The 18,875-nt window shown below is 48.4% G+C and overlaps 1 protein-coding gene across 24 annotated transcripts in view; it reads right to left on the reverse strand.

Moving 5' to 3' along the window:
• KIF9 (kinesin family member 9) overlaps positions 1-18,875 on the reverse strand; it is a 62,079-nt gene that overhangs the window by 9,107 nt on the left and 34,097 nt on the right. For 14 of the 24 annotated variants that reach the window (XM_065539435.2, XM_065539438.2, XM_074031933.1 and 11 more), the window contains 8 exons: positions 17,826-17,881; positions 17,051-17,141; positions 16,423-16,556; positions 14,344-14,538; positions 12,327-12,541; positions 7,523-7,699; positions 7,114-7,229; positions 6,611-6,715 (listed from right to left, as the gene is read on the reverse strand). In XM_065539435.2, the coding sequence (XP_065395507.1) occupies positions 6,611-6,715; positions 7,114-7,229; positions 7,523-7,699; positions 12,327-12,541; positions 14,344-14,538; positions 16,423-16,556; positions 17,051-17,141; positions 17,826-17,881 (1,089 nt within the window). Of the gene's footprint in view, positions 1-6,610; positions 6,716-7,113; positions 7,230-7,505; positions 7,700-12,326; positions 12,542-14,248; positions 14,539-16,422; positions 16,557-17,050; positions 17,142-17,825; positions 17,882-18,875 lie in introns of those variants that run through there. The other 10 variants (XM_065539443.2, XM_074031934.1, XM_005546956.5 and 7 more) reach the window with 4 other exon arrangements.

Below are 18,875 nucleotides of genomic sequence, written 5' to 3' on the forward strand. Positions count from 1 at the left end.
CCCACAAAGTAGGAGTCTGAACGGAAGCTCCCGTATTAAACTGGAATTCTTGAAGAGGGTTAAAATGGTCCTGGGTTGGTAATGCCCTACAGCTAACTGCAGAAAGCAAGTGCAAACCTTTTCAGTGGGAAAATAATTTCAATTTATGTGTTCAGGTCTCCTTGAGCTTAAGTTCAGTCAAACACAAGCTCATGATTTCAATACACACACATACACACACACACACACACGCCACCGTCAAGCCACCATGAGACTCAGTAAAACAGGAAACAGATTTTGACCATGAAAAATCTGATCTATACATTTCCTATATAAAAATATATATTTAAATAACTATAACATAGAATTGAAAGAACATGGAATGGTTCAAGTATAATATTTGCATAAAAAGTTTGTGCATGGACATATCTTAAACATTAAAAATGGCCAATACAGAGAATTCTAGAGATTGGGGAATGATGAGAGAATAGAGTTTTGACTGTAGAAATACAGGATTCCTCTGCTTAATGATTTAGAATTTGTTTATTTTTTTGAGACACAGTCTCTGTCACCTAGGCTGGAATACAGTGGCACAATCTCGGCTCACTACAACCTCCGCCTCCCAGGTTTAAGTGATTCTCCTGCCTCATCCTCCTGAGTAGCTGGGATTACACATGTGCACCACCATCCCCGGCTAGTTTTTGTGTTTTTAGTAAAGACAAGGTTTCATCATGTTGGCCAGGCTGGTCTTGAACTCCTGACCTTAAGTGATCCGCCCACCTCAGTCTCCCAAAGTGCTGGGATTACAGGCATGAGCCACCAGGCCTGGTGAGTTGCACATTTTAAATGGGCGAATTGTATGGTATGCAAATTCTATCTCAATAAAGCTTTTTAAAAAGCATAAAATAAGGATTTATTTAAAATAACTAGCTGGGCATAGGGGCTTACGCCCATCATCCCAGCACTTTGGGAAGCTGAGGTGAGAGGATTGCTTGAGCCCAGGATATCAAGGCTGCAGTGAGCTATGATCGTGTCACTGCACTCCCTCCAGCTTGGGTGACAGAGCAAGACCTTGTCAAAAAAAAAGAGTAAGTCCTCGTGCAGTGGCTCATGCCTGTAATCCCAGCAATTTGGCAGGCCCAGGCAGCAGGATCCCCCGAGTCTAGGAACTGGAGACCAGCCTGAGCAACAAAGGGAGACCCTATCTCTATTTAAAAAATTGTTTTTAATTAAAAAGAAAACGCCAGGCGCGGTGGCCCACGCCTGTAACCCCAGCACTTTGGGAGGCCGAAGTGGGCAGATCACCTGAGGTTGGAAGTTTGAGACCAGCCTGACCAACAGGAAAAACCCCATCTCTACTAAAAATACAAAATTAGCCAGGAGTGGTGGCGCATGCCTGTAATCCCAGCTACTTGGGAGGCTGAGGCAGGAGAATCGCTTGAACTCAGGAGGCAGAGGTTGCAGTGAGCCAAGACTGTGCCATTGCTCCAGCCTGGGCAACAAGAGCAAAACTCCATCTCAAATAAATAAATAAATAAATAAATAAATAAATAAATAAATAAGAAAAAGAAAAGAGGCCAGGCTGAGGCCAGAGAATGGCGTGAACCCGGGAGGTGGAGCTTGCAGTGAGCCGAGATCGCGCCATAGCACTCCAGCCTGGGGCAACATAGCGAGACTCTATCTCAAAAAAAAAAAAAAAAAGAAAAGAAAAGAAAGAAAAAAATAAGACCAAGCATATTTGAAGGAGAACCAAATACAATGTTTAGATGTAGGAGATGAAACACAACTGAAGAGTGTATTAATAAACTAAAAGAGGAATCTAAGGAAGCTACCAGGCCAGGCGTGGTGGCTCATGCCTGTAATCCCAGCACTTTGGGAGGCCAAAGTGCACGGATCATGTGGTCAGGAGTTCAAGACCAGCCTGGCCAACATGGTGAAACCCTGTTTCTACTAAAAACACTAACATTAGCCAGGTGTGGTGGCGTGCACCTGTAATCCCAGCTACTCAGGAGGCTGAGGCAGGAGAATTGCTTAAACCTGGGAGGCGGAGGTTGCAATGAGCCAAGATCACACCATTGCACTCCAGCCTGGGCGGCAGAGGAAGACTCCATCTTGGGCGGGAAAAAAAGAAATTACCCAGGCTGGGCACGGTGGCTCATGCCTCTAATCCCAGCACTTTGGGAAGTCAAGGCGGGTGGATCATGAGGTCAGGAGTTTGAGACCAGCCTGGCCAACATGGTGAAACCCTGTCTGTATTAAAAATACAAAAATTAGCCAGGTATGGTGGCACACGCCTATAATCCCAGCTACTTGGGAGGCTGAGGCAGGAGAATCCCTTAGAACCCAGCGGGTGGAGGCTGCAGTGAGCTGAGATTGTGGCATTTCACTTCAGCCTGGGTGAAAGAGCAAAACTCCGTCTCAAAAAAAAAGTTACCTAAATTACAGCATAGAGAGATGAGGAGCTGGAAGAAACGTAAGATATTTTAAGAGATACAGAGGACAGAATGAAATAAAATACATCTAATCAGAGTCCTAGGAATGAGAATAGAAAGAAAAGGGAAGCAGTATGCAAAAAGATAACAGTTTCAATATCCCTTTCATGATTGAGAAAAAAAATACACATTCAATGAATAGGAACAGAAAAGAACATCTTCAACCTAATAAAGAGCAGGTTCTAAAGTAAAGCCTGTAAGTGTGCTACCCCAAGTGTGGTCCTGGACTAGCAGCATGGACATCATCTGGGAGTTTATTCAAAATATAGAATCTCAGGCTCCATCAGTATCTGCTTTTTTTTTTTTTTTTTTTAGACAGAGTCTCTCTTCATTGCCCAGGTTGGAGTGCAGTGGTGCAAGTTTGGCTCACTGCAACCTCCACCTCCCTGGTTTAAGAGATTCTCATGCCTCAGCCTCCCAAGAGCTGGGATTACAGGCATGCACCACCACAGCTGGCTAATTTTTGTATTTTTAGTAGAGATGGGGTTTCACCACATTAGCCAGGCTGGTCTTGAACTCCTGGCCTCAAGTGATCTGCCCGCCTCAGCCTCCCAAAGTACTGGGATTATAGCCATAAGCTATTGCTACCGGCCATCTGCATTCTGAAAAGACCTCCGGTGATTTGTGTGCACAGCACAGGATGAGACATGCTGTTCTATGGGACCTTCAGAATCCATGTAAGAAACCCCTATGCTTAAGCCTCTCTGGATGGGCTTCAGCTCCTCACAACCATCAGGTCAGTGAAGATGTCAGTTTAATCCTAAATGTAAAGAGTGAAGTCAACTGGGGGAAATGATGACACAAAATCCAGAAACTAAGAAAAAGAAGACCGATAAACTCGTGCCATGGTCTAAATGTCAGTGTCTCCCCAAAATTCGTATGTTGAAAGCTAACCCCCATGGCAATGCTATGAAGAGGTGAGGCCTTTGAGAAGTGACAGGTCTTGAGGGTTCTACCCTCAGGGATGGGATTAGTGCCCTATAAAAGGGGCCTGAGGGAGCTCGTTAGTTTATTGCACTTCTGCTGTGTAAGGACACAACTAGAAGGCACCACCTCTGAAGTGGAGGGCAAACCCTTACTAGCCCATATCTGCTGATGCCTTGATGTTACACTTGCCAGCTTCCAGAACTGTGAGCAATACATTTCTGCTGGTTTTTTTTTTTTTTTTTGATGGAGTCTCACTCTGTCTCCCAGGCTGGAATGCAGTGGCACGATCTCGGCTCATCGCAAACTCCACCTCCCCGGTTCAAGCAATTCTCCTCCCTCAGCCTCCCAAATAGCTGGAACTACAGGCATGCGCCACCAGGCCCAGCTAATTTTTGTATTTTTAGTAGAGATGGGGTTTCATCATGTTGGCCAGGCTGGTCTCGAACTCCTGACCTCAAGTGATCCACTCACCTCGGTCTCCCAAAGTGCTGGGATTACAGGCATGAGCCACTGCGCCCAGCCCATTTCTGCTGTTTAGAAGTTCCCCAGTCTAAGGTATTTTGTTACAGCAGCCTAAATGGACTAAGCTTGATTTCTTAAAAATAACAAAATACCTACAAAAAACCATAAGGAAAGTCAAAAGACAAATGACAAACAGGAAAAAATAGTTGTAAATCATATCACAAAGAGCTAACTTCTTGGTCAGGTGCAGTGGCTCATATCTGTAATCCCAGCACTTTGGGAGGCCAAGGTGGGTGGATGATCTGAGGTCAGGAGTTCGAGACCAGCCTGGCCAATACGGTGAAACTCCGTCTCTACTTAAAATACAAAAAAATTAGCTGGGTGTGGTTGCGGGTGCCTGTAGTCCCAGTTATTCAGGAGGCTGAGGCAGGAGAATAGTTTGAGCCCAGAGGCAGAAGTTGCAGTGAGCCAAGATTGTGCCACTGCACTCCAGCCTGGGTGACAGAGTGAGACTCTGTCTCAAAAAAAGAAAAAAAAAAAAAAAAATCCTAAAAATTAGTAAGAAAAAACTGGCCAGGTACAATGGCTCATGTCTGTGATCCCAGCACTTTGGGAGGCCAGGGCAGGCAGATCACTTGAGCCCAGGTGCTTGAGACCAGCCTAGGCAACATGGCAAAACCCCATCTCTACCAAAAAAAAATAAATAAATAAAATTTAGCTGGGCATGTGGTGCATGCCTATAGTCCCAGCTATTCGGGAGGCTGAGGTGGGAGGATTGCTTCAATCTGTGAGGTCGAGGCTATAATGAGCCATGATCATGCCAGTGCACTCTAGCCTGGGCAACAGAGTGCAACACTGTCTCAAAAGAAAAAAAAAGGAAAAAAAAAAAAAGGACACAGAAGCACCTATAGGTTGACACGGCATGTTCTTATGATCTTCAGGATGTGTTGCTAAGTAGAAAAAGCAAGATGCAGAAAACTGAGGGGAAGCCAGGCACAGTGGCTCACATCTGTAATCCCAGCACTTTGGGAGGCCGAAGTGGGTGGATCACTTGAGGTCAGGAGTTCAAGACCAGCCTGACCAACATGGTGAACCCCCATCTCTACTAAAAATACAAAAAAGTAGCTGGGCATGATGGCATACCTGTAATCCCAGCTACTCAGGAGGCTGAGGCGGGAGAATCACTTGAACCCGGGAGGCGGAGGTTGCAGTGAGCTAAGATCACACCACTGCACTCCAGCCTGGGTAATAAGAGTGAAATTCTGTACCCCCCAACAAAAAAAAAAAAAGAAAGAGAGAGAGGGAGAGAATGGAAGGAAGGAAGGAAGGAAGGGAGAAAACTGAGGGAAACGCTAGAAACAAGTGATGGGGTGCCCTGTCAGAGGGGTTGCCAGGATCTGAAGCAAGTGACAGGGATGCCCTATCAGAGGGGGTTGCCGGGAGCTGATGGAAGGGGACAGTGTTTGTACTTTCTTTTTTATTTTTGGAGACGGAGTCTCTCACTCTGTCACCCAGGCTGGAGTGTAATGGTGCAATCTCTGCTCACTGCAACCTCCGCCTCCCAGGTTCCAGCAATTGTCCTGCCTCAGCCTCCCCAGTGGCTGGGACTACAGGAGCACGCTGCCACACCCAGCTAAGTTTTTGTATTTTAGTAGAGACAGGGTTTCACCATGTTGCCCAGGCTGGTCTCGAACTCCTGAGCTCAGGCAATACACCTGGTTCAGCTGCCCAAAGTGCTGGAATTACAGGCTTGAGCCACCGTGCCCGGCCAGAGCCACTGTGCCCAGCATTTTTTTTTCTTTTTTTTATATAGAGTTTCGTTTTATTGCACAGGCTGGAGTAAAGGTGGTATGATCTTGGCTCACTGCAACCTCTACCTCCCAAGTTCAAGCGATTCTCCTGCCTCAGCCTCCTGAGTAGCTGGGATTACAAACATGTGCCACCACGCCTGGCTAATTTTTTGTATTTTTAGTAGAGACAGGGTTTCATCATGTTGCCCAGGCTGGTCTTGAACTCCTGACCTCAAGTGATCCACCCACCTCAGCCTCCCAAAGTGCTTGGATTACAGGGGTGAGCCACCGTGCCCAGCCGTGTACTTTCACGCTTTCTTAATGTTTGAAACACCTGAATGTATCACCTATTGAGTATGTTAATAAATAACTACAAAAGTATTTATGAAAGAATGAACTCACTTGGGCATCTGCCCTGTGTGCATCTGCCACTTGCTGTATAAGCACTGCCTCTGCACGAACAGGAGTGTGCAGTGCACAGGGCCCTCTGTGTTCTAGCTCTAGGCCAGGCCTTAGTAGAGTGGAGACCCTCTGCACCAGCCTAACCTGCTCGAGGAGGAGAGTACCCCACCCAATCTATAGCTAACACCATGTCTAGCTATGCCTCAGCTGCATGTGATCCTCTGTCCCCTGCCACCTGTGCAGAGTGGACCCTGTTGGTCCTCCCTGACAGGTGGAAGCCTCAGGGGATCCCTGGGCTTTGTGCTGCAAACCATACATAGGCTAGTCAGTACTGACCAGCCATGTCTTGGCCTGGCCATGGTTGGTGGGACTCCTCTAGGGTCCAGCCCAATCGCAGTCCAGTTGGCAGAAGACACTCACTGACTGAGGGTGACTAATCTCCTTGGAATGGCATCACTCCTCCCTTACTTCTCTAAAGTAGGGAATATGATCCTGGGTTTCCTAGTCATGAGGTCACTGAGGCCCCCAGCCTCCTGGAGACATAGGCCTCTGAGTTACCTTCTGCTCTGTCTTGACTTTGGCATTGTAGAAGGAGATGGAATCAGGGCCCTCAGGAAGCACCCTCTGCTGCAGCTGGCTGAATTTGTCCTGGTCATCTTCTCCCTGGGGGAGGAGAGTCTCTTTAGCATGGTATTGTCAGGATATACCCTAGCAGAGCCTGTGATGGGCATCAGGGCGGTTTGTGCCATACACCCCCATACCAAAAGGGCATCTCACAGCCCTCCAGCCCCCATGTCTGTCAGTGTTCCCACAGACAACCTGTAACTGCTGCCTGAGCAGGATGAACTGCTTTAGAAAGGTGGCAGTAGCAAGAGTGGTATTTTCCCCCATCCCTTGGTAACCGAGGAGAGACCTGTACCTGCCCACCTGCCTGGGCTGGCTATGGAGAGGCTGGGTGCACCACACACACTGCCATGTTTGTGATGAGATCAGAGATCAAGGGGCACTGCCCATTGCCCCATGCTTAACCACTGCCACACTCCTGCCCTTGTGCTGCTCACCAGAGACACAATCCTGTTCACAGGGACCATGCCTGGCCGGATGCTGCCGCCTGGCTTCAATGCCATCTGCATGTCCTCAGGGATGACAAAGGATTCATTGTACCAGATGTCAAATTCTACAAGGAGGTGAGGAGACAGAACCTGAGGAAGCTGGGAAGGGCTGTGTGCTCTCATCTGTCTTATATCTGTTGCAGACTCACCACCTGTTTACTTTCTGCTCCAGGGTCTTACCCTGTCCCCATCTCCATCTCTGGCCCTCACAGTCCTGGGAACCACACATCTGAAGCCCCTGCCCAGCCCCTGGCTCTGCCAGAGAGAAACTCTGAGGGTGCTTCCAGAACTCAGGCTGTGGCCTCTCCCTGAGCCTCCTTGTACCTCAGGTGGCGGCCAACCTTCCCAACTGTCGCACCCATGAGCAGGCGGTGGCGACACTGATCCACTAGGTGCTGGCAATACTGGATCTCAGCCCTGAGGTCACGCAGGTCCTGGTACTCGCTGCGGTACTGCTTCTTGAGGTCTTTGAGCTTCAGGATCAGCAGGAATTCCTCCTCATCGATGATCATCAGCCCCTTGTTTTCATATTCACCTGCAAGGTGATAGAAGAAGTCAGGAAATGAGGTGTCCACCTGAAATTGGGGGAGGAAGGGATTCCAGAAGGCGGGCACAGAGCTGGCAAATCATGAAGACAGGAGACCACAGGCAGGGCTGGGTCATGGCAAGGAGATGGGTAAAGCACAAGAAGGCCAGGCTGCCAGGGCATAATCTCACAGGGAGGGGAGCTCAGCTTAGTGGGGCCACACTGGCATTTTAGGACAAACAGGAGCAGACGGCAGGGGAAGGTGCAGAAGGCCCATGCTCCATGCTTATTTTATTTAAAACTCTATTAGTCAAAGATATTTAGTAAGCACCCCTAGTATACAAATGTCTGTTTTTCTTGTAAATTACATCTACAAACTGCCATCACTGGCTAGTACTACAAGGCACTTGGGCAAGGCTCCTTATTAATAACAGCAGATGTTCAAATTGTCTCTTGCTGATTCCCACATCCACCAGCTACTTTTTTTTTTTCCTTTTTGAGATGGAATCTTGCCTTGTTGCCCAGGCTAGAGTGCAGTGGCACAATCTCAACTCACTGCAACCTCCATCTCCCGGGTTCAAGCGATTCTCCTCCCTCAGCCTCCTGAATAACTGGGATTATAGGCATGTGCCACCACGCCCAGCTAAGTTTTGTAGTTTTAGCAGAGACGGGGTTTCACCATGTTGCCCAGGCTGGTCTTGAATTCCTGACCTCAGGTGATCCGCCCACCTCAGCCTCCCAAAGTGGTGGGATTACAGGCGTGAGCCACCATGCGCAGCTCACTAGCTACCTTCTTGTTAGAGATGATTAGACATCTATATCGTGTTGAGTAGCTGTCAAAGGGCTCCAGGGACAAGGGTTAGTGCTATTCGTCTCTTTGCAAGGATCTTTTAAGGTCTGTCAGTTCAGTGACAGTTGTTGGGTTAACACAAAATAATATGATGTGCAAAGCCATTCACCCTGCTCTCCACTGCTCACAGCACCTGAAAGCTTAGCAAAGGCATCACATCAATCCCCATCCCCAAGTGTAAGGCAAGTGTGTTCTGCACATGACCTGAGGTGTGTGGCTGGGGTGCATGAGGCAGCCCCCAGGGGCTAGAGGAAAGTGTTAGCACTTCCACTGATGTTTATTGAGAAAAAAGTGAGACACATTAAAAGTCACTAATGGAGTCATTAATGGAAAAGCAAGTGTCTTGACTTTGGGATCTGGGATCTGGAGTGGGGAGTGGGAGTCACCCTCACCAGGTGTCTCACCTTCAGTGCGGAGCAATCTGCTGCGGTCTCTATGCTGTGGGAGGTCTCTGATGGGATTATTTGAATAAGCCACAATCCTTTACAGAGTAGAGTCTTTACAGTACTCTGTTGAGATGGGGAGTAACTGTGAACATCTTTTGTTCTACTCAGAGAATCTCTGATTATCTCCAGGAAAAAAAAGAGTTGAATTAAAGATGATTTTACATTTTTACATTTTTCTTTTTTTCTTTTCTTTGTTTCTTTTTCTTGAATTACTGGCCTCAAGTAATCCTCCTGCTTCAGCCTGTCAAATAGCTGGAATTACAAGCATATGCCACCACAACTGGCAATTTTGTATTTTTTTTTTTTTTTTTTTGAGACGGAGTCTGGCTCTGTCCCCCAGGCTGGAGTGCAGTGGCCGGATCTCAGCTCACTGCAAGCTCCGCCTCCCGGGTTTACGCCATTCTCCTGCCTCAGCCTCCCGAGTAGCTGGGACTACAGGCACCTGCCACCTCGCCCGGCTAGTTTTTTGTATTTTTTAGTAGAGACGGGGTTTCACGGTGTTCGCCAGGATGGTCTCGATCTCCTGACCTCGTGATCCGCCCGTCTTGGCCTCCCAAAGTGCTGGGATTACAGGCTTGAGCCACCGCGCCCGGCCCTGTATTTTTCTTTTACAAAAGACTAATGTTCCAAATATGCTGACCTTTCTGGGTCAACAAGTGGCTATCAATCATAAGGTATCTAAGAGATTGATTGATTGATTGATTGGACACGGCCTCACTCTGTCGCCAAAGCTAAAGTTCAGTGACACGATCATGGCTCACTGCAACCTCAACCTTCTTGGCTCAGGTGATCCTTTTACCATGCCTCCCAAGTAACTGAGACTATAGGCATGTGCCACCACGCCCAGCTAATTTTTTATGTTTTTTTTGTAGAGACAGGGTCTCACTCTGTTGCCCAGGCTGGTCTCAAACTCCTGTGCTCAAGCAATCCACCCACCTCGGCCTCCCAAAGTGCTGAGATTACAGGTGTGAGCCACCTTGCCTGGCCTAGGAGATATGACTTTACTTGATCTGTTCAAGTAAATTCAATAAAATAAAGGTATTTTATTAATATTTTAATAATCAGTGGAAAAACACTACTTTTGGAGGAGAGCACAAAAATGAGTTTTTTTTGATACTGATAGATAAAATTTTAAATATTAAAAATTTGTTGGGTCAGGCGCTGTGACTCACACCTGTAATCCCACCACTTTGGGAGGCTGAGAAGGGCAGATCACGAGGTCAGGAGATTGAGACAATCCTGGCTAATATGGTGAAACCCTGTCCCTACTAAAAATACACAAAATTAGCCGGGCATGTTGGCAGGTGCCTGTAGTCCCAGCTACTCAGGAGGCTGAGGCAGGAGAATGGCGTGAACCCAGGAGGTGGAGCTTGCAGTGAGCCAAGATCACGCCACTGCACTTCAGCCTGGGCGACAGAGCGAGACTCTGTCACACACACACAAAAAAATTTTTTTGGCCGGGTGCAGTGGCTCACACCTGTAATCCCAGCACTTTGGGAGGCTGAAGTGGGCAGATCACCTGAGGTCGGGAGTCCAAGACCAGCCTGACCAACATGAAGAAACCCTGTCTCTACTAAAAATAAAAATTAGTTGGGCGTGGTGGCGCATGCCTGTAATCACAGCTACTTGGGAGGCTGAGGCAGCAGAATTGCTTGAACCCGGGAGGCAGAGGTTGCAGTGAGCCAAGATCGTGCCATTGCACTCCAGCCTCGGCAACAAGAGTGAAACTCTGTCTCAAAAAAGAAAAAAAAATAATTTTAATGCCTTCCTCATCTCATCCTTTGAAACTGTCCACTTTCAGGTGTATTTAGGAGTACATGATATGCCAGCATAGCATGCATATGTTTTATCTTAAATATGTAATAAGGAGCTGTATGTTCAAAGAAAGTGTGAGCAGAGAGGACAAAGAAGTGCTTGTTTGTCCCATAAAATCTTCACCACGTCCTCTCCCTGTGGTTCTGGATAGGGGTATGTCTATAGCCACCATCACTGGCCTTCTCCAGCTTCCCAGACCCGTGGAGGGCTTTGCCCTTAGGAATAGCATGTCATAATTGGTCTGTGAGGTATAAGAATGGCCCCAAGAATTAGAACATAAAGTTGCCCTCTGAGAAATAATTGTTTAATTTTTTTTTTTTTTTTTTTTTTCTGAGACAGTCTTGGTCTGTCACCCAGACTGGAGTGCAGTGGCACAATCTTGCCTCACTGCAACCTCTGCCTCCTGGGTTCAAGCAATTTTCATGCCTCAGCCTCCCAAGATGCTGGGATTACAGGTGTGCACCACCATACCCTGCTCCTCTGAGAAATAAATGAGTAAAATGCACCTTCTGTGAGTGAGATGATGCATCTGACTTGCAGGAATAAACCAAGTGACATCTGGAGATCACTTATGAAAGCTGGCCTGGAACAGGGTTGTGATTTAGCAAGGGAAAGCCCAGTAACCTGTGGTGTTTCCTGTCTGGAAGAAGACAATAAGACTGAGCCAGGAGTGTGAAGAACAGGGTGGCCTCTAAACCACCTGTCCCAGAGTTGGAATTGTCACTCATTAAAATGCAGGTCCTGGGCCCTGCTCCATCTCTCCTCAGTCAGAACCACTTGCTGAGGGGCTGGGAATCTGCACTTGAGTAGCCCTCCCAGATAAGTCATCTGAACACGTAAGCTTGATGGGCCTTGGCCCTCAGTGCAGGTGTGGGTGGTGCACACCACCAGGACAAGGATACTGGGTCAGGGTAACCAGGTGAACACCCTCCCCACATTGGGGTCCTTTGCTCTTTGAGCCTGGAGCACCCTCTGCCACCTGCCCTAGGAGACAAGACTTTGACAGACCAGCACCGGTGTCACGGATTCAGCATAGGGAATGGCCTTACTGAAAGTGAGTCCCTTGGCTCTCTGGCATCCATATTCTTGTTCCCTTACTTGGTTTTCCATAGTCCCTACCAGCAGCCCCACCTCAATCTGACCACCTGGAGCAGTGAGGAAACCACACAGAGACCCACGGACCTTGTAGAAGTCACCAGCTACCCATCTCCCAGTGATACCTCTGCAGGACAAAAGGCCTGTTTCACCATGGACAGTAGCACATATGGGGTGGAAGGCCCAGCACCTAGGTCTGAGATAATGCAACAATGAGGGACCCACAGGAAGAGGCTGGCTGACAGGGGAGGACTCTGAGGCTCTCAGGGGCTGACCAGAGCTAAGTGATCTGACCTATGGGTGAAGGCCACACCCCAGTACCCCCACTGGCCCCTCCCATCTCAGTCCTCTAGTGCCAAGGGCTGTTCTGCTTCGATCAGCATGACTCTGAGACCCCAAAGCTCCCTAGCCATCTTTCCATCACATTTACCTTGCTTCTCCCGCAGTGACTTCTGGAAATCCAGGGCCTCCTTGGTCACATCAATCTCCCGCTTGATGGCATTGATGCGCTGCGTGGTCTCGCTGGCCCTTTTCCTCCGTTCGTTCAAGATGGATTTGTTTTCTTTGAAAATTCGGTTGATCTCACTACCTCGCTCGTTCTTAAACTCCTCAAAGGCCACTGGTTTGGAGGGTGGGGTGTCGGGCCTTGAGATGCAAGGGTGAGACCAAAGAGGATAAATGAGGTGGCTGCCTTGGAGCCACCAGGCACTTCATCTTTCTTCCCTGGGGCTTCTGTGGGCAGGAGGCAGAAGTGCTAGGCACCACCTACCCCAGACAGGAGCTAAACTGTGTGAATCATTCCCTCCTCTTTGTTTTACTCAGCACATGTACAAGGTCACATGCCCATGGCAGAAAGGGAGGAAAGCAAGGAAAAGTATAAGAAAAAAACAACAATAAGAAAAGAAAAGAACAATGGCGTATGGTGGTGTGTCTCCTTCTGGATTTCTTTCCTTTTTTTTTTTGAGACAGAGTTTTGCTCTTGTTGCCCAGGCTGGAGGGCAATGGCGCAATCTTGGCTCACTGCAACCCCCACCTCCTAGGTTCAAGCGATTCTCCTGCCTCAGCCTCCCGAGTAGCTGGGATTACAGGCATACGCCACCACGCCCGGCTAATTTTTTTAATTTTAGTAGAGACTGGGTTTCTCCATGTTGGTCAGGCTGGTCTCAAACTCCCGACCTCAGGTGATCCACCCGCCTCGGCCTTGGCCTCCCAAAGTTCTGGGATTACAGGCATGAGCCACCACGCCTGGCCCTGGATTTCTTTTATGTGTATATATATATATGGTTTTTGGTTTTTTTTTTTTTGAGACAGTATCTTGCTCTGTTGCCCAGGCTGGAGTTCAGTAGCTCAATCATAGCTCACTGCAGCCTTGAGCTCCTGGGCTCAATCAATTCTCGTGCCTCAGCCTCCTGAGTAGCTCGGACTACAGGCATGTGCTCCCATGCTCAGCTACCTTTTAATTTTGTATAGAGACAGACTCCCACTATGTTGCCCAGGCTCTCCAACTCCTGGGTTTAAGCAATCCTTTCACTTTGGCCAACCGATGTGCTGCAAGCATGAGCCACCATGCCTGGCCTCTTTGATATATTTTTGAATGGCTAAGGCCATGCAGCATGTTTAATTTTACATCTTACTTTTTTCAAAAGAGCATTTAATGTTATTAAAAACCCTTTGAGAACTCTAGTTAATGAGTGTAAGATGAAGTGTTGGGGCAAGGGGAAGTGGATTGATGTGGGCAACTTTGAAATGCATCAAAAAAATAACATAGAGGAATAGAAGGATAGAGGCAGAATGAAACAAGAATAGTAACATGTAAATTGTAGAATTGGGAGGATGCTTGGTGTACAGGTGTTCGCTGTACAATTATTTCAACTTCTCTGAATGTTTAGAAATGTTCATAGGCTGAAATTCTTCACGGACAACCCAATGGCAGAGAACAATTCACTTAGTGCCCTTTCCCTAGTGCTGGCTACTGAAGGTATTTCAAATATATATATATATTGCTTTTTAAATAAATGATGAATACATATCTTTTGCATAAATCTTGTTTCACATCTATTTCCTTAGGATAGATCCTTAAAAACTCATCAGGGAGAGAGGCTGAGTGATTCAAGGAAAGGGAAGAGGTTATATTCTTTCATATCTTAAAAATTTTTAATCTTTTGAATGCAGTACTTGTACAAAAGATACATAACTTTAATTATTTAAATAATTGCTATTTGGAGGGTCTAAAATGATTCCATGTTTAATTGTACATCTTGGATGACTCCTGAGGTTGGATCATTTTGCAGGTGCATAGTCATGTTTTCTTCCTTGGGGACTGTGCTCCTAGTCTTTGCCTATTATTCCTTATTTTATTTCTCTTTTATCTGCAGGTACTCTTTACATGTTGAGGATCACATATGGTTTTGTTTGATCTGGTGCAGAAGCTAACATTAGCTGATTACCTAATTGGGCGTAATTCCTCCTTCGGGAAGTCTGAGGGAAGGGGCTCAATGCTGGAAGTTTCCCGGTCCCGCGAAAGCATGTCTTTGACATCCCCATCTTTGGAGGATGGGACCAGCTGGGTCTTGGAGGTGGAAACGTAATCCAAGTCCTTCCCATTCACAGGGCTGCTGGCACCTTCCTTTCTTGCCAAGGAGCTGGAAGAAGGCATGGAAGCCCCAGGGTTCAGTCATGGGCAGTGAGGTATCGCAGATGCCAGGATGAGTGACCTTTCTCAGCACTCACTACACTGGGAGCCCCACCTCACTCAGCTCCCACCTTGTTCATATTCCTAGGTAAAAGCGCAAATAGTGTGATGCTAAGCCAGGCAGATGTGGAGGAAGAAGAGGGCATTTTTCTCCCTTTTATCAGAACAAAGAGCTCTCAGTGGTCTTGGCAGGAGATGCTTGGGAAAAATGGGTACAATCTCCAGGGACTGAAAGTGTATGGACCTGTGGGATGGGCCACAGGTTCTCAGGAACCACCATGGCTGCTGAGGTCTGAGTCATACAGGCTGCCCTGGGAAGGACTGGCAGAGCCCCATACAGGGTGGGTCTGTCTGTGGACCAACGGTAAGGCAGGATGGCTCTGCTCTGCTGTTCTTTTTTTTTTTTTTTTTTTTTTTTTTTGAGACAGAGTCTACCTCTGTTGCCCAGGCTGGAGTGCAGTGGCATGATCTTGGCTCACTGCAAGCTCCACCTCCCAGGTTCACACCATTCTCCTGCCTCAGCCTCCTGAGTAGCTGGGACCACAGGCACCCGCCACCACGCCCGGCTAATTTTTTTGTATTTTTAGTAGAGATGAGGTTTCACCGTGTTAGCCAGGATGGGCTCGATCTCCTGACCTCGTGATCCGCCCGTCTCGGCCTCCCAAAGCGCCGGGATTACAGGCGTGAGCCACCGCGCCCGGCCTGCCCTGCTGTTCTTACTGGTCCACACCCTGTTCTCCACACCAGCTCCCAGAAAAGTAGCTGTCCTCCCTGCCGAAGCAACAGTGCTTGGTGCCTTTCTCCAAGAAGAGGTAGATCTGAGGACCGAACTGGCAGGAGGATGCCCATGGCTCTTCCCAAAGGTCTGAGGATAGAAAATCTGTTTCTTCCTCTTTCATCCTCCTTGCAACAAGTATGGCTCAGGGGACTGAGCCTCAACCAATCAACTACTGCACTGGTTATCCGGAAGCAGAACAGAGAGGGTTGGGGTGTGACTGCACTCATGAAGAGGCAGGAGGAGGCCAGGGACACTGGCATCCTCTGCCGCCTGACTCTTGTCCTGCGTGTAACAGTTTTCTACAATCAGCTCTGGCCCGTGGCCTGCGCTCACTCACTTATCCTCACAACAACCTCAACAACAACCTCAATGACTTGGATGCTATTATTATTTTTCCCATTTTGGAGATGCAGAAACAGGCACAGAGTGGTTCTCATGTCTCACATGGGGTGACCCCTTGGGTGTGAGAAGTGCAGAGCAGGGAGGGGAGCCCGGGCGTCAGCTCCAGAGCCTGTGCTCTTACCCACCACTACACAGCACCCCGGGAGAGTGGGCTCACTAAGTGAACCTAAATGCTCTTCCCACCTTGCACATACAAACGGATCTTGCCTGAAAGGTGAACTGGAGTTTTAGGTGACCTGAGTGCCAGTCGGCAGGAAGACCCTAGTGAAGTGAGGGGAGGCAGTACAACATAAAGTACCAGAGGGCATGGGCTCTGGGGAGCTGGTCCAGCTTCTCGCTGCCATTCCACTAGTCATTGGTGGTGTGGCCTTGGGGAGTGACTTCCCCTCTCTAAGCCTCTGTTTCTTCATCAGTATAATGAAGACATTAACTCCCACCTCACCAGGTTGCTGTGAAGATGAGAGGTGATTCTTGTGGGGTTCCAAACCAACCCCAGCCCGGACCCCACAGACTTGCTAGTATTGGCAGCAGTGACGTCCATTGCGCCAACCCAGTAGCTGAGACACCGGGGGAAGGCGGGAACAGTGCACATCCTCCCATTCACCCACCGAGGAGGGCCAGCTGCTGAGGAGGCAGAGCGGCAAGGTCACTCACCTAAGGGGCTCTTTGAATGTCTTCTTGGACTTGGCTTTCTTCCCAGGTTTGGTAGAGAAAGGGGCAACTCCGAGTCCAAAGTTTTGTCCTTCAGGCTCACCCACTAGGTGGCCATCAACATCCACAAGCCCCGCCTACATAGAGAGGCCAGCCAAAGGTCTGTGAGTTAGATTAAGGGTTTGGGCCCCTTAGGGACCCACGTGTATATGGCCCAAGGCTCAGGGTGGACATGTTCACCGTACACACCAAGGTTTGGCAGCTGCTAATGCCAGCCTCAGGCTGTCCCCAGTAGAGCGGTCCCTGATCACTCTGCCAAATGTTCACTTTCCACATGCACCCCCTCACCAGTATGGCACCTCATTCCATACTCTGGGGATTTAAAAGCTTATTTCCAACCTAATTCCAGGAATTTGTCTTTAATATTATTATCCATGTTTCTACCTTATGGAAATTATTTTTAATTCAAAAGTGGTTTACTCTTACACAGGTCGCCTATGTTCATTCTGTTGTTACCTTTATCTGTTGCAATCCTAGCTCTGGTTTAATGCATAATACTTGCTGGCTCTGCAAAGGTCTGAGGATGGGAAATCTGAGGTGAGTGCTGTCGGCAAGTGGCAACTATGCTTACCTTCTGGACAGCAGAAATGGCTGCAAAGTCATTCCTGTCAATGAGGGTGTACTTCCTGCGCAAAGTGGACTCCACTTCCTGTTCCTGTTGGCTTGGGAGACAGCACAAGAGAACAGCTTGTACCTGGAGCCATGCTGAATCCACTGGGGTAAGAACCAAGTACTGGGGTTAAAAGTCATATGGGCAAGGTCCCTTGTATGGGGCCACACCTTCATCATGAACCAGACCAGACAAAAGGACAAAGGACTCACTTTCCCCTGCCCCATTGCATATACCCACTGTCCAACCCCCAAACCTGCAGGGGCCACCTTATGCCATGTGTATCTGCTCCAAGATGACACTTGATAAGGACTGTAAGCTTCACTTGGGACCATGTGGGGTTCTGTCTTAGGTTCTGTCTCTAACAGGCCCCTTGGAATCATGTGACCAGCTTTAGTGACACCACCTAGCATAAGCTGCTTAGACTATGGGTATGTTTGCACCCAAGTAAACCACAAATGCTTCCTGAGGTGGGGGTGTGTGGCAATATTCACAAGGTGAATATTCACAACGCCCTGCTCTGGGCACACTCAGAGCTGGCATTTCATAAACACCTCCTGTCCAATTAATGAACTCACTGAATATCTACCAGGGACCCAGGCATGCCCCCAAGGACTCTAATTTGGCTCTTTATCCACAAGCATGAAGAGGATGCTCTTGGAGGCAAGTGCCCAGATCGCAGGAGATGAAAATGGCAGCCTGATGTAGGAGTGAGGCAGCGGTGGGGGTCTCTCACCTTAGAACCACCCGGAACTGGTTGAACACCTCCTTGATCTGTCTAAGGTTGATTATCTGGAGGGAAGAGAGCAAGGCAGAGGTTAGACCAAGGGCACCTAGAGGGACCAGGTTGCGTCTATGTTAGTAGAGAAATCAAGACCCCTTGGCTGACTCCTGGACCATCTGTCTCGAGAAGAGGACATTTGCACACAGCCTCTCAGCAAAGTGGCAGCCAAGCCCTTCTCCAGAGCAGAGAAACACCTGATTAATAATTTTAAAACTAAGTGTTTGCTGAGGCTATAAAAATCACCTTTTCTAAGTGGAGACCTCTATAAAACGAAATGATTCTATACCTTGAAAATACCTTCTAAAGTTTTTTATAAATAAAACGTATTTCCTCAGCTTTCTCTTCCAAAAGGCTCTGCCTGCTGTCTTCAGATGGAGCCCATTTATGGACCTGTCTGCATGGGCACAGACACGTACACATGAGGCCGGAGGAAGGTTACTGGCCTCCCCCCGGGCCTAAAGCCCACAGCATTCCCCTTGACCAAGGGTTAATCTGGGACTGCCCCTCCTATGAAGGCCAGAAGAGTCCATCCCTTAGTTGCCCCAGGCCTGCTTCTTGGAGCTGCCCATAGTAACAGCCAGGGGGGTCTGCCCATGTCTCCAAGAAGAGGGGTTCGATGGACTGCACTGTGAAAACAGGATGCAGCCTCTTCCCCCTGAGGACCCTTCCTTGTGGGGCAGTTTCCCCCTCCTTGGCCCACTCCAACATGGGCCCTGGGGTCTACCTTGTAGACAACCAGCATGACCACCATCCTTTATCAGCTTCATTCTGCGGACACAGTCAAGCCACCCAGGTGCAGCAGTTCAGTTCATCACCACTCCGTTTCCCTCCCCACTAGGCAGGTAAGGCCACTGAAGTACACGCGGTTGAGTATTTTGCCAAGGTCACTCAGCAAAGAAGCAGCTGAGCTAGGATTCAATCCCAGAAAGCCTGGCTCTAGGGCCTGTGCTTGTGCCCCTGAGATGAGCTGAAGGGTCCCTGACATCAAGAGTCCAGCACCAC

This window comes from Macaca fascicularis, chromosome 2, assembly GCF_037993035.2.
Source record: "Macaca fascicularis isolate 582-1 chromosome 2, T2T-MFA8v1.1".
NCBI lineage: Eukaryota > Metazoa > Chordata > Mammalia > Primates > Cercopithecidae > Macaca > Macaca fascicularis.